Here is a 14,575-nt window from a genome sequence, read left to right as displayed (position 1 = left end):
CTCTATTTTATTTGTACATATTTATTACTCTATTTGTGTGTACACATAGCTATAATTGTATTTATCCTGAAGGTATTGACACCTGTCTACTTGTTTGGTTTTGTTGTCTGTCTCCCCCTTCTAGACTGTGAGCCTGTTGTTGGGTAGGGACCGTCTCTGTATGTTGCCGACTTGTACTTCCCAAGCGCTTAGTACAGTGCTCTGCACACACTCAGCACTCAATAAATACGATTGACTGACTGAATGGATGAATCTTAACCTCACCGATTTCCCACTACAACCTGGCACGTTCACTTTTCTCCTCCAATGCCAACCTACTTACTGTAGCTCGATCTTGCCTATCTCGCCTCTGACCCCTCGCCCACATCCTGCCTCTGGCCTCGAACTCCCTCCTGCTTTCAGTCTGATAGACAATCACTCTCCCAACCTTCAAAGCCTTACTGAAATCATATCTCCTAAGAGAGGCCTTCCCTAACTCCGCCCTCATTTCTCTTACTCCCTCTCCCTTCTGCATTCATTCATTCATTCAGTCGTATTTATTGAGCGCTTACTGTGTGCAGTGCACTGTACTAAGCGCTTGGGAAGTATAAATCAGCGACATATAGAGGTGGTCCCTACCCAACCACGAGCTCACAGTCTAGAAGGGGGAAACAGACAACAAAACAAAACAAGTAGACAGGCGTCAATACCATCAGAATAAATAGAATTATAGCTATATGCACAACTATATATATAGAGAGAGCTATATTTGTTAAGCACTTACTATGTGCCAAGCACTGTTCTAAGCACTGGGGTGGCTACAATAATAATAGTAATGGTGGTATTTGTTGAGTGCTTACTATGTGCCAAGCACTGTTCTAAGTGCCGGGGTAGATCTAAGGTAATCAGGAGGTCCCACTTGGGGCTCACAGTCTTCAGCCCCATTTTCCAGATGAGGTAACTGAGGCCCAGAGAAGTCAAGTGACTGGCCCAAAGTCACACAGCAGACAAGTGGCAGAGCTGGGATTAGAACCCATGACCCCTGACTCCCAAGCCAGGGCTCTGTCCATTGAGGTACAGTGCTTCTCTAGTAGAAGGTGATGGGGTTGCCCCCCGTGGGGCTCCCAGTCATTCCCATTTTCCAGATGAGGTGAGTGAGGCCCAGAGCAGGGCAGTGACTTGGTCAAGGCGACACAGCAGCCAGGGGGCGGGACGGGGCTGCCGGAGCCCCCACCGCCGCTACCCGAATGTGGCCGCGGCATCATCCTTGCACTTGGATTTGCACCCTTTATTCACTCCACCCAGAGCCCAACAGGAGATATAATAATAATAATAATAATAACTATGACATTTGTTAAGCCCTTATTATGTGCCAAGCACTGCTCTGAGCACTGGGGTAGGTACAGGGTAATCAGGTTGTCCCACATGGGGCTCACAGTATTCATCCCTATTTTACAGATGAGGTAATTGAGGGACAGAGAAGTTAAGTAGCTTTATGCAAGGTCACACAGCAGACAGGTGGAAGAGCCGGGATTGGAACCCACATCCTCTGACTCCCAAACCCGTGCTCTTGCCACTAAGCCACGCTGCTTCTCCTAGACTTCACCTAGACTTATGTACACAACCGGGCAGGAAACTCATCTACCAACTCTGTCATATAGTACTCTCCCAAGCGCTTAGTACAGTGTTCTGTGCACAGTCAGCGCTCAATAAATACGATTGATATCTATAATTTTTTTATGTCTGTCTCCCTTCCCCCCTCCCCAGAAATTAAGCTCCTAATAGGTAGGGTAGGGAACACTTCTACCAGCTCTTTTTTTATTGTACTTTCCCAAGTGCTTAGTCCAGTGCTCTACACATAGTAAGCGGTCAATAAATGTCATTGATTAATTGATTGTCTGTAATTTATTTTACTGTCTCCCCCAGTGGATTGTAAACTCCTTAATAATACTAATAATAATTGTGGTATTTGTCAAGTGCTTACAGTGTGACAAGCACTGGTCTAAGGCCTGGGGTGGATACAAGATAATTGGGTTGGACACAGTCCCTGTCCCACCCGGGGCTCACAGTCTTAATTCCAGCGTGGCTCAGTGGAAGGACCACGGGCTTGGAAGTCAGAGGTCATGGGTTTTAATCCCAGCCCCGCCACTTGTCAGCTGTGTGACTTGTTAAGCACTCACTATGTGCCAAGCACTGTTCTAAGCGCTGAGGTGGCTACAATAGTAATAGTAGTGATGGTATTTGTTAAGTGCTTACTATGTGCCAAGCACTGTTCACCGTCTTCAGCCCCATTTTCCAGATGAGGTAACTGAGGCCCAGAGAAGTCAAGTGACTGGCCCAAAGTCCCACAGCAGACTGTGTGGGCAAGTCACTTAACTTCCCTGGGCCTCAGTTCCCTCATCTGTAAAATGGGGATTAAGACTGTGAGCCCCCACGTGGGACAACCTTGATTACCTTGTATCCCCCCCCAGCGCTTAGAACAGTGCTTGGCACATAGTAAGCACTTCACAAATACCAACATTATTATTTTTATCATTATTGATTCCCATTTTACTGATGAGGTAACTGTGGAACAGAGAACTGAAGTGATTTGCCCAGGGTCACACAGCAGGCACATGGCAGAGCCGGGATTAGAACCCAGGTCCTTCTGACTCCCAGGTCCATGCTCTATCCACTAAACAGTGCTGCTTCTGTCATCCTGGAGCAACTCTGTCTTGTACTCTCCCAAGCGCTTAGTAGAGTACTCTGCACACCTTAAGCGCGTAACAAACACCATTGATTGACTGATTGATTAAAGTGCTTTTGAGTGTAATGTTCAGGTGGCTCATTGCCTAGGTTATTTTCTTGGACTCATACAATTTGTAGGTAACTTGAAATTCTAAGTAGATGATCAGAAGATCAGAAATCAGTTTCCCTCTTTCAGTACCTTTTGATTCAGAACCATATGCAAAATGAGCTTTTTCGTGTATTAAAAAATTAGATCTGCTGTTGCTCTATTAGTGTCTGTCACTGAGTGCCATATATTCCCTGTCATTCAGGGATGCAATGTGGCCTGGGGGAAAGAGCGCAGGCCTGGAAGCCAGAGGACCTAGGTTCCAGTCCTGGCTCTGGCACGGGTCTGTTGCGTGACCTCGGACAAGTCACTTAACTTCTTTTGTCCTGAGTTTCTTCTTCATCTGTAAAATGGGGTTTAATATCCATTCTCCCTCCCACTTCGACTTTGAACCCCATGTGGGACAGGGACTGTGTCCAACCTGATGATCTTGTATCTACCCCAATGCTTAGTACAGTGCTTAGCACATAGTAATTGCTTAATAAAGAAGCAGCGTGGCTCAGTGGAAAGAACACGGGATTAGGAGCCAGAGGTCATGTGTTCTAATCCCGTTTCTGCCACTTGTCAGCTGTGTGACTTTGGGCAAGTCATTTAACTTCTCTGTGCCTCAGTTCCCTCATGCATAAAATGGGGATTAAGACTGGGAGCCCCATGTGGGACAACCTGATCACCTCGTATCCCTACCCAGCGCTTAGAACAGTGCTTCGCACAAAGTAAGCACTTAAATGCCATCGTTATTGTTATTGTTATTATTAATAAATGCCATCATTATTAGGATCTATCGCCAGTCCTCATTTTTTTTCACAAATGCTAAAATGAGAAGCAGCGTGGGTTAGTGGAAAGAGCCCAGGTTTGGAAGTCAGAGGTCAGGGGTTGTAATCCCAGCTCTGCCATTTGTCAACTGTGTGACTTTGGGCAAGTCACTTAACTTGTCTGGGCCTCAGTTACCTCATCTGTAAAATGGGGATTAAGACTGTGAGTCCCGCGTGGGACAGCCTGATTACCTTGTATCTATTCCAGCACTTAGAACAGTGCCTGGCACATAGTAAGTGCTTCACAAATGCCAGCATTATTATTATCATGATTATTATTATTATCATGATGAACTATATGCTAAGTGCTGACAAGTGCTAACATCAAACAACTGTTAGAGAATATTGAATCCCTGAAGACTTACATAAATAACTAAAATGATATCTTTTCAATTTTTGGTTACTTTTAGGGGCTGGACAAAGAGTCTTGAGAGAATCAGGCTGTTTTCCTGTTCTGAAGGGGTTATTCAGGTAAACAAATAGCAAACTAGGCTTCTGTTAAGATAGTAAATACTAAATATTTGAGAATTTTACAACTTTTTGACCACTTTATTGCTTGTTTCCTTATAGTGCAACTATTGTGATTTCTGAGATTGATTTCTCGGATGAAACCTTTAAGAAGAAGTATCACCTGTGGTATGCAGTGTGCAATACCTTGTGTGCCTCTCTCACTAGTCCTCAAAATAGTAAGGATCTTAAATTTTCCACTGTATTTGTGGCATTGGATATGAGCATAACGAAAATGGGAAACTAAGTGAATTGTTGAAAGCTGATTTGAGTTTTTTCAGTAGAGTACCAGTGCCAAGTCCAACTTTGACCTGATTCAGTTTTGTTTTCTATTTGTGTCAGAGGAAAATCAGGAAGTTTGCTCCTCCATTTTGCCAGATGCCTTGGCCATGATAGAAACATGTATGACCCCTGAGATACTTTGCCCTCTTTGCCGATTTATTGGAGTCATGGTGTCAGGAAACAGTGAGTATCCACTATTTCATGATTGAGATGCCTTAACCACTCTGATGGTTTAACAAGTAATCAACGGTATTTGGTGAGTGCTTACTGTGTGCAGAGCACTGTACTAAGCACTTGGAAGAGTATAACACAACAGAGTTGGTAGTCAAGTTCCCTGCACACAATGAGCTTAGTGTCTAGAGAGGGACCGTAAGTTGGATAGATTTGATTGTCTCCAGTACTTAAGTTTGTTTAGGATAAACCTTACCAACATAATGGTGCCAGCTTGTCAGCGCTTTAAAATGTACAGTGCAATGACAGAGTGTAAATGAAGTCGTTTTGAAGGGGGAGTTTCAGGGAGTTTGAAAGCAAGATGAACTAGATGGATTTTGTCACAAAGTCTGGATAAACCCTAAAATGGAATGCAGTGAGGGAATCGACCCTACTTAGAGGCTTACGTGAAATGATTGTGTTTTGTAAGTGGAGAAAACGCTGATTCCCAAATTACAGCCAGTGGAATTGTAGGAAAAAGACAGAAAGGGAAAATCCAAAACTTGTGAGTACCTTGAGTCTAGCGGTAAAAGGCATTATTAGCCTGTGTCCCCTTTATTTAGGGGACATGCACCTTGAATATACCATTTTCTCATTTGCATTGAAATACAACACTTCCAACGTTTCCATCTTTCACAGGAAATATTTTAATGATGACAGTAATCAGTATGGTTCATTCATTCATTCAGTCGTATTTATTGAGTGCTTACTGTGTGCAGAGCACTGTACTAAGCGCTTGGGAAGTACAAGTTGGCAACATATGGAGACGGTCCCTACCCAACGACATGCTCACAGTCCAGAAAGGGGAGACAGACAACAAAACAAAACATGTGGTCAGGTGTCATCAGAATAAATAGAAGTAAAGGTAGATGCACATCATTGACAAAATAAATAGATTAGTAAACATGTACAAGTAAAATAAATAGAGTAATAAATCTTTACAAACAAATACAGGTGCTGTAGGGAGGGGAAGGAGGTAGGGCAGGGGGATGGGGAGGGGGAGTGGAAAAAGGGGACTCAGTCTGGGAAGGCCTCCTGGAGGAGGTGAGCTCCTCATTAAGTGCTTAAAAATATGCCAAGCACTGTACTAAGTGGTGGGACAGATTTGATATCATGGGGTTCCACATGGGGCTCACTGTCTAAGTAGGAGGGAAAACAAGTACTGAATCCCTATTTTGTAGATAAGGGAACTGAGGCACAGAAATATTAGGTGACTTGCCCAAGGCCACACAGCAGGTAAGAGGTGGAGCCAGGATTTGAACCTAGGTCCTCTGACTCCCAAGCCCGTGCTCTTTCCACTAGACCATGCTGCCTCCCATGCCTTACATGTTTTGCATTAAAAGCGGTTTCTAAAATAATCTGATGCCTCAGAAAAATAAATCAACAAATGATATTTCTTGAGTGCTTAATGTGTGCGGAGCACTTGTACTAATTGTTTGGGCAAGTATAATGCAGTAGGGTTGGTAGACACAATCCCTGCCTGCAAGGACCTTATGGTCTACAGATGTCTGGGGAACTTCTTGAGACATCTCGAGCCAGTGTTGGATTGGGGGGAATAGAGTTGGAGGCTCCGCCCAAGGTGTGAGCCCATGGAGTGGTGTCCATCTTTAGGGGCAGGATATCTGCTTGCTCCTGAGAAAGTGTCAGAGCAAGGAGACGGAGGACCCCAGTTTGGAGCCGGCTTCATGCTCCGTTAAACAGAACAGGGGTCTTTCCCTGTCAGGGAAGCATCACCTAGCAGCACAGTTCATTCGTTAGTCACCGTGAGGCTACTTGGGCAGCAGGTGGTGAAGAGACGAGGTACATGTGAAGTGGTTCCTAAGGAGATATATTGTTGATGATGATGATGATGATGGTATTTGTTAAAGCGCTTACTATGTGCCAAGCATTGTTAGACTCTCCTATTCAGGTTTGGGCACCCCAGAAAGTTAGAGAAGCATAGGCTAGAATAGGTGAATGTAAGAAACCGTCTCTTTCAGTCATTCATTGGATGGTATTTATGAAATGCACGCTTACTGTGTGGAGAGCATTGTCCTCGGTGCTTGTGAATGTGCAATACGACAGTGTTAGCAGAGGCGTTCCCTTCCAACAAGGAGCTGACAGTCTAGAGTGGGAAACGGACGTTAGAATAAATTATGGCGGCAGGGTGGGTGGGCAGCCAGGAGGCTGATGCAGTAGTCAAGACAGGATCTGCACTTGGATCTGATTTGCCTCGGGCTTGGATTTGCTCCCTTTATTCACCCTTTCCTCAGCCCCACAGGACTTATGTACAGATCCATATTTAATTATGTTAATGTCCATCTCCCCCCCCTCTGGACTTAAGCTCATTGCGGGCAGGGAACGTGTCTATCAATTCTGTTGTATTGTAGTCTCCCAGTTGCTTACTACAGTGCTCTGCACACAGTAAATGCTCAATAAATACAGTTAATTAATGGATGTGTTTGGTCTTTGTCTCTGAACTCGACTGAATCCCAGTGGTGTGTGCTCTTTAAGAGCTCAATAAATACCACTGATTGATTGAGTTGGAATTTAGAAAATTGGCAGGCCGCTAATTACAATAACAGTGAACTGATTCAATGGGATTCTTTGATTAATAGCCTGACCTGGATCATACCATTAATTTCCTCATTTTTTTTTAACATGCAAGAAAAATACGTATTTAGATGCACACAGAAAAGTGCCGTTTTAACCCTAAAATCCTATCCTAGAAATATCGATGTAGTTGTATCCATTTTTTAAATGGCTGTGAGAAATACTGATGTAAAACTAGCTTAGAGAATTGAAAGCTACAGAACAGCGATCATCCCTCTGCTTGATAAAAGTATTGATAGTTCTATAACTTTATTCCTGAAGTATCAATTCAGAAAGTCTTGATATCTTGTGGTGGATTGGATGTTTTGGCTAAGAGATTTACCAAGATGGCTGGAGTTTCACATCTGAGTATTGGTAATGCTAAGATGGCAATAGCGCTGACAAATGCCATCAGTGTCTCCATCGTTGATAACGGTGAGTGATTCAATTACTTGCATGGATAGGTTTCCAGTAATTCCATTTTGTACGATTGTTCCACAGTTCAGCGTGTGCTTTTATTAGAGACTTGATTTACACACAAATGCTGTGAAGGGCTTATGATTTCTTGTCATTCATATTGCCGCATTCTCTCTGGGATTACAAACTCAGTACTCTCCACCTCCTCTCACCACACCTGCTGCCGCCCTAGGTTCCGATGGGGGTGCAAGATATCTCTGGGAGACCTTTGTTGGGAACAGGTCAAGACCTCGCCCCGGTCGCTCACCGACCGACCCCCAACCTCTCCTTCTGGCCCTGGAAGCTACCACCTATGATTGGAGTTGCCATCTTGAGGCTCTGTTTCCTGTCGGTCCCTCCCCATCCACTCCCAAGGCCTTGAAAACTGTCCCAATAGTCCCAGCGCTGCGGTTACCCCCTTAACTGCCCTGGGTTGGTGCTTCTGTGTCCTGTTCCCCTGAGCTAATCCTGTCCCCTCTTTTAACTCCTCTCGCCTTTCCCATCGCTGTAAAAGGCACTAACTGTCCTTTCTGACCCGTCTCGCTTGTAACATTGGAATCGTCTTAGGTGCCTCCTTCTCATTCTTTACCCGCATTGAATCATCACCCCTACCTGCTGATTCTCTCTTGGTGTCATATCACAGATCATCTCCTTCCTCTCCATTCCACTGGTTACCACTCCAACTGCGCCATGTTCCTGGTTTACCTTGACAGTCTTCTTATTGGTCAGTCAGTGCTGTTTATTGAGCAGGGATGGTGTATCTATCGTGGGAAGGAAAGGGAAAAGATCGTGACAACTAGGAATAAGAAAAATGAGGCAAAAGTTCACAAATATTAGGAATAGTAGTATTCCTTACTATTCACAAATAGGAAGAAAGAACCAAGGGTGCGGCTGTTGGCGGCAGGAGTATGGAAGGCTTTGAAGATGGGGAAAGTTGTAGTTTGGCAGAATTGGAGGGGGAGGGAGGTCAAGGCAGGGGGAATGGTATGAGCTTTGGGTTGGAAGCAGGAGAGCCACAAACGAGGCACAGTGAGAAAGCCAGCTTGGAGAGGAATGAAGAATGCAGGTTGGGGTCTAGTGTGAAAAGAGAGTGTGTGAGTAAGAGGGAGAGAGCTTCTGGCATGCCTTGAAAGCAGTCTCTCTAGGACAAGGGGGCCCTGTGGTGTCGTTGAGTGTGATAGGACAGGTAGGTGGAGGAGCCCTGTGTAATAGCACCATTGTGTGCCGGGTGGAAGTATCTCATCGTCCACGGCTCAGTGGGAATCAGCGTGTCATAGCGACAGCATGGCTAAACGCTGGGCGGGTAGAAAAGCCCCCGAGACAAGCAGCCGTGCGGCAGCACCCATGTGCCTGATAGGAATCCATTCCTTGCCGAAGAGTGTTGTCATTGAATGGTTCCGGTTTTGGTAGAGGTTAGGGATTAACACATGGGGAAGTGTTCAGAAAGCTCACAGGGAGGCAGAGGTGGTCCTGAAAGATCTCTATTTAAATTTTGATTTTCACCCTGATTCAAAATATTTGTGTCCATTATATTTATGTTTTAAAACATTTTATACTACTAGCTCCTGGAAGTTTTATTCTAGCGAAGCATCAAGTTGTGCCCAAACTTCTGACTTTGCTGCTTCTGGATAGTCTGAATTCTGAGGAAAAATCTAGCGTTCTGGTTACCCTTGGGCGTTGCATAGAGTCATGTGGTAAGTACGTGATTTATATTGTGGGCCTGACTCCACAGTGAATAGAATGCATTTTCTACTCTTTTGGTGTGTGTGTGTGGGGGGGGGGTGTCCATGTATATAATAATAACAGTATTTAATAAGTGCTCACTCTGTGCCAGGCACTGTACTGAGCTCTGGAGTGGATACAATCAAATCAGGGTTGGACACAGTCCCTGACCCACATGGGGCTCACCGTCACAATCCCCATTTAACAGTTGAGGTAATTGAGACATAGAAAAGTTAAATGATCTGTGAAAAGTTAGAGGTCACACAGCAGACAGATGGCAGAACTGGAATTAGAAGCCAGGTCCTTCCTACTCCCAGGCCCGTGCCCTATCCACGCTTCTTCTCTTACTAGGCCACACAGTTTACATACATCCTTCATTGCTGAAAAAGATGCCATCACCAATCAATCACTAGGACTTATTGAGCACTTACTGTGTACAGAACACTGTACTAAGCACTTGGGAGGGTACAGTAGAGTTGGTAGACACATTCCCTGCCAATGAAGTTCACCTGCAGGTGTGACTGAAACTTTGTTTCACTAGTGTTCTCCTGATTTGGATATCACAATTCCTCTCTAGGAAAGACATTACGATGCTTCCTATGATCAGGGTCAGTGATCTTTTCACAATGTCGAGATTTAGAACTTCCTAGAGAAATAAAGACCATAAAGGTGTTCATGATTAAAGGGTCAAAAAATGTACTTTATTAATTTCAGGGGATTCTGTTGTGTTATTGCTAGATCAGCTGCATGTCCGTAGTGAGCAGATCCAAAGGAACGTGCCAGTGATTTGAAGTTAGATTTACAAATGATTTGGTCAAAAGGAAACCATCACCATATTACATTATTCATTCATTCAGTCGTATTTATTGAGTGCTTACTGTGTACAAAGCACTGTACTAAGCGCTTGGGAAGTACAAATCGGCAACTTACTGAATACCAATGGAATTTTCCTAAGCTCTTGGTTAGATGTGCCATGATTCGCTGATTGCTTATTTGTTTATATTTCTGCGGTGTTTGATTTGTTGTCACCAAAGTCACTTGGAAGACAATTTAAAGAGTAACATTTACCTATCTCTAAGTCCAACAATTTGGAAAGATTTGGGAGGCAAGTTCTAGTTATAAAAAATCAATTCAGCGGTACTTTTGATCCCTTGCTAGAGGATGATAATAATAATGATAATAATTCTATTGATGGTGAAGCACTTACTGTATACCTTGCTCTGTACCTAAGCCCTGGGGTGGCAACCAGATATTCGTGCAGACACAGTCACTGTCCCACATGGAGCTTCCAGTCTAAAAAGCACCATAACCTAGTGGAAAGAGCTAGGGACTGGAAGGCAGAGGACTTGTATGTTCTCATCCTAGCTCTGCCACTTGTCTGCTGTGTAAATGTGGTCAAATCACGTAACATCTCTTAGACCGTGACTCCCATGTGGTAACTGTTTATCTCGAACCTATCCCAGTACTTAGTTCAGTGCTTTATCCATAGTAGGTTCTTAGCAAATACCACATTTATCATTATTAGTAGTATTATCATTATTATTGTTATTATTGTTGTTAAGTAGGAGGGGAAATGGGTTTTGAATCCCTTTCTTACATATGAGGGGACTGAGGCCCTGAGAAGTGAAGTGACTAGCCAGCCCATAGTTCCCGAGCAAGCAAGTGGTGGAGTCAGAAGTAGAGCCCAGGTCCTCTGAATCCCTGGCCCATGCTTTTTCCAGTAGGCCACTTGGCTTCTCTAGAACCAAACCTTTAATGTATATTAGTCGATCACAGCGTTAAAATGACCTGAGTCATTTACTCTTCCCCCACGATGCACACGGGGAAACCGCAGGGAAGAAGGTAGGTTTCGACGTCAATAGCTGAGCCCAAGGCAGAACTCTGACTGTCACTGCTCCTAAGGTCTGGGTCCACAAGAGCCGCTGGAAATGTTTTTAAGCCAATCAATCAATCAATCATTTGTATTTATTGAGCGCTTACTGTGTGCCGAGCACTGTACTAAGCGCTTGGGAAGTACAAGTTGGCAACATATAGAGACAGTCCCTACCCAACAGTGGACTCACAGTCTAAAAAGCCAAATATCTCTTGTATCTGCCAATTCATTCTGCCATCTAGAAAACTTTTCTGTAGTGTTGCATGTTTTCTATCCTTTATAGATAGTAATGATGATGATATTTAAGTGCTTACTGTGTGCCAGGCACTATACTAAGCGATGGGGTGGATACCAGGAAATCAGGTAGGACACAGTCCCTGTCCCACATGGGGCTCACAATCTTAATCCCCATTTTACAGCTAAGTGAAGCACAGAGAAGTTAAGTGACTTGTCCAATGTCACAGAGCAGGCAAGCTGTGCAGCCGGGATTGGAACCCAGGTCCTTCTGATTGCCAGGCCCATGCTCTGTCCACTGGACTCCATCCCAACTATTACTTCGCTGATCTGAGCACTTACCATATCCCACCTTGACTACTGCATCCTCCTCCTCCTCCTCTCTGACCACCTTGCCTCTTGTCTCTCCGCATTCCAGTCTTTACCTGACTCTACTGCCCGGATGGTTTTTCTAGAAAATCATTCAGTTCACAGCTCCCCACTGGGAGATTCTCCAGTGGTTGCCAATCCACCTCCATATCAAATAGAAACGCCTTAGCATCGGCTTTAAAGCACTAGATTAGTTAACCACCTCCTAACTTACCTTGCTGATTTATTTCTACAACCCAGCCCGCAAGCTTCACTCCTCCAATGCCAATCTACTCACTATACCTTGATTTCATCTATCTCACCTCTGACCCCTAGCCCACATCCTCCCTCTGACCTGGAACTCCCTCCCCCTTCATTCATTCGTTCATTCGTATTTATTGAGCACTTCCTGTGTGCAGAGCACTGTACCAAGCACTTGCCTTCAAACCTTATGAACATCTCATTGTCTCCAAAAGGTCTTCCCCAACTAATCCCTCCTTACCCTTACTTCCTCCCCAATGCACGTCACCCTTGCAATTTCATTTGTACCCTTTATGCACTTGATAATCACCCCACCCTCACTCCACTTAGGTACATATCCAGAATTTGTTTTAAAGTCTGTCTCCCCTTCTAGATGGTAAGCTCCTTGTGGACAGGGAGTATCCCTACCCACTCTGTTATGGTGGACTCTCCCAAGCACTTAGTTCATTGCTCTGCAGAAAGAAAGTGCTCAATAAATAGACTAATTGATTCTTCAGATGGAGACGTAGAGTGGCACAGTAGAAAAAGTGCAGGCCTGAAAGTCAGTGGACTTGGGTTCCAGTGGGAAGCAGCATGACCTAGTAGTAAGAGCATGGGGTTGAGAGTCAGAGGTCATGGGTTCTGCCCCTTGTCTGCTGTGTGACCTTGGGCAAATCACTTAACTTCTCTATGCCTCAGTTACCTGCTCTGAAAAATGGGAATTAAGACTGTGAGTCCCTTGTGAGACAGGGACTTTGTCCAACCTGATTACCTTGTCTGTATCACAGTGTTCAGTGCTTGGCACATAGTAAAGCACTTAACAAATAGCATTATTATTTATCATTAATGATAATAATAAAGATAATAATGATAATACTGGTTCTGCCACTTGCCTGCTCTGTGACCTTGGGCAAGTCACTTAACTTGTCTGTGTCTTATTTTTCTCATCTGTAAAATGGGGATTCAATATCAGTTCTCCATCCCCCTTAGGCCGTGAGCCCCATGTGGGGCAGGGACTCCATCTGACCTGGTAATTTTGTATCAACCCGAGTGCTCCATCCAATGCTTGGCACATAGTTAATTGCTTACGCCACTGCCCGGATCGTCTTTGTCCAGAAATGCTCTGGGCCATGTTACTCCCCTCCTCAAAAATCTCCAGTGGCTACCAATCAACCTACGCATCAGGCAAAAACTCCTCACCGTCGGCTTCAAGGCTCTCCATCACCTCGCCCCCTCCTACCTCACCTCCCTTCTCTCCTTCTACATCCCAGCCTGCACCCTCTGCTCCTCTGCCACTAATCTCCTCACCGTTAGGCCTCGTTCTCGCCTGTCCCGCCGTCGACCCCCCTGCCCACGTCATCCCCCTGGCCTGGAATGCCCTCCCTCCGCACATCCGCCAAGCTAGCTCTCTTCCTCCCTTCAAAGCCCTACTGAGAGCTCACCTCCTCCAGGAGGCCTTTCCAGACTGAGCCCCCTCCTTCCTCTTCCCCTCCTCCCCCTGCCCATCCCCCCCACCTTACCTCCTTCCACTCCCCACAGCACCTGTGTACATGTATATTTGTTTTTACGTATTTATTACTCTATTTATTTATTTTATTTGTACATATTTATTCTAATTATTTTATTTTGTTAATATATTTTGTTTTGTTCTGTGTCTCCCCCTTCTAGACTGTGAGCCCACTGTTGGGTAGGGACCGTCTCTATATGTTGCCAACTTATACTTCCCAAGCGCTTAGTACAGTGCTCTGCACACAGTAAGTGCTCAATAAATACGATTGAGTGAATGGATGCTTACCAAATACCGTTATTATTATCATTATTATTATTGATATTATTATTATCATCATAGATTCTTTGAACTGGGTGCAAATGTCCTGCAAGCTCTCATCCTATCCCGTCTGGACTACTGCACCAGCCTTCTCTCTGATCTCCCATCCTCGTGTCTCTCTCCACTTCATGCTGCTGCCCGGATTATCTTTGTCCAGAAACGCTCTGGGCATATTACTCCCCTCCTCAAAAATCTCCAGTGGCTACCAATCAATCTGCGCATCAGGCAGAAACTCCTCACCCTCGGCTTCAAGGCTGTCCATCACCTCGCCCCCTCCTACCTCACCTCCCTTCTCTCCTTTTACAGCCCAGCCCGCACCCTCCGCTCCTCCACCGCTAATCTCCTCACTGTACCTCGTTCTCGCCTGTCCCACCGTCGACCCCCGGCCCACGTCATCCCCCGGGCCTGGAATGCCCTCCCTCTGCCCCTCCGCCAAGCTAGCTCTCTTCCTCCCTTCAAGGCCCTGCTGAGAGCTCACCTCCTCCAGGAGGCCTTCCCAGACTGAGCCCCTTCCTTCCTCTCCCCCTCGTCCCCCTCTCCATCCCCCCATCTTACCTCCTTCGCTTCCCCACAGCACCTGTATATATGTATATATGGTTGTACATATTTATTACTCTATTTATTTATTTATTTATTTATTTTACTTGTACATTTCTATCCTATTTATTTTATTTTGTTGG

General features: G+C 45.0%; 1 protein-coding gene across 5 annotated transcripts in view; it reads left to right on the top strand.

The window, feature by feature from the left end:
• Positions 1-14,575, top strand: part of LOC119950558 (telomere repeats-binding bouquet formation protein 1-like) — a 50,628-nt gene that overhangs the window by 20,267 nt on the left and 15,786 nt on the right. For 3 of the 5 annotated variants that reach the window (XM_038773074.1, XM_038773071.1, XM_038773072.1), the window contains 5 exons: positions 4,035-4,095; positions 4,195-4,310; positions 4,474-4,596; positions 7,477-7,629; positions 9,213-9,344. In XM_038773074.1, the coding sequence (XP_038629002.1) occupies positions 4,035-4,095; positions 4,195-4,310; positions 4,474-4,596; positions 7,477-7,629; positions 9,213-9,344 (585 nt within the window). The remainder of the gene's footprint in view (positions 1-4,034; positions 4,096-4,194; positions 4,311-4,473; positions 4,597-7,476; positions 7,630-9,212; positions 9,345-14,575) is intronic. The other 2 variants (XM_038773073.1, XM_038773075.1) reach the window with 2 other exon arrangements.

This window comes from Tachyglossus aculeatus, chromosome X1 (assembly GCF_015852505.1).
Source record: "Tachyglossus aculeatus isolate mTacAcu1 chromosome X1, mTacAcu1.pri, whole genome shotgun sequence".
In the NCBI taxonomy this organism is placed as follows: Eukaryota; Metazoa; Chordata; class Mammalia; order Monotremata; family Tachyglossidae; genus Tachyglossus; species Tachyglossus aculeatus.
This window is presented reverse-complemented; position numbering and strand designations above follow the sequence as displayed.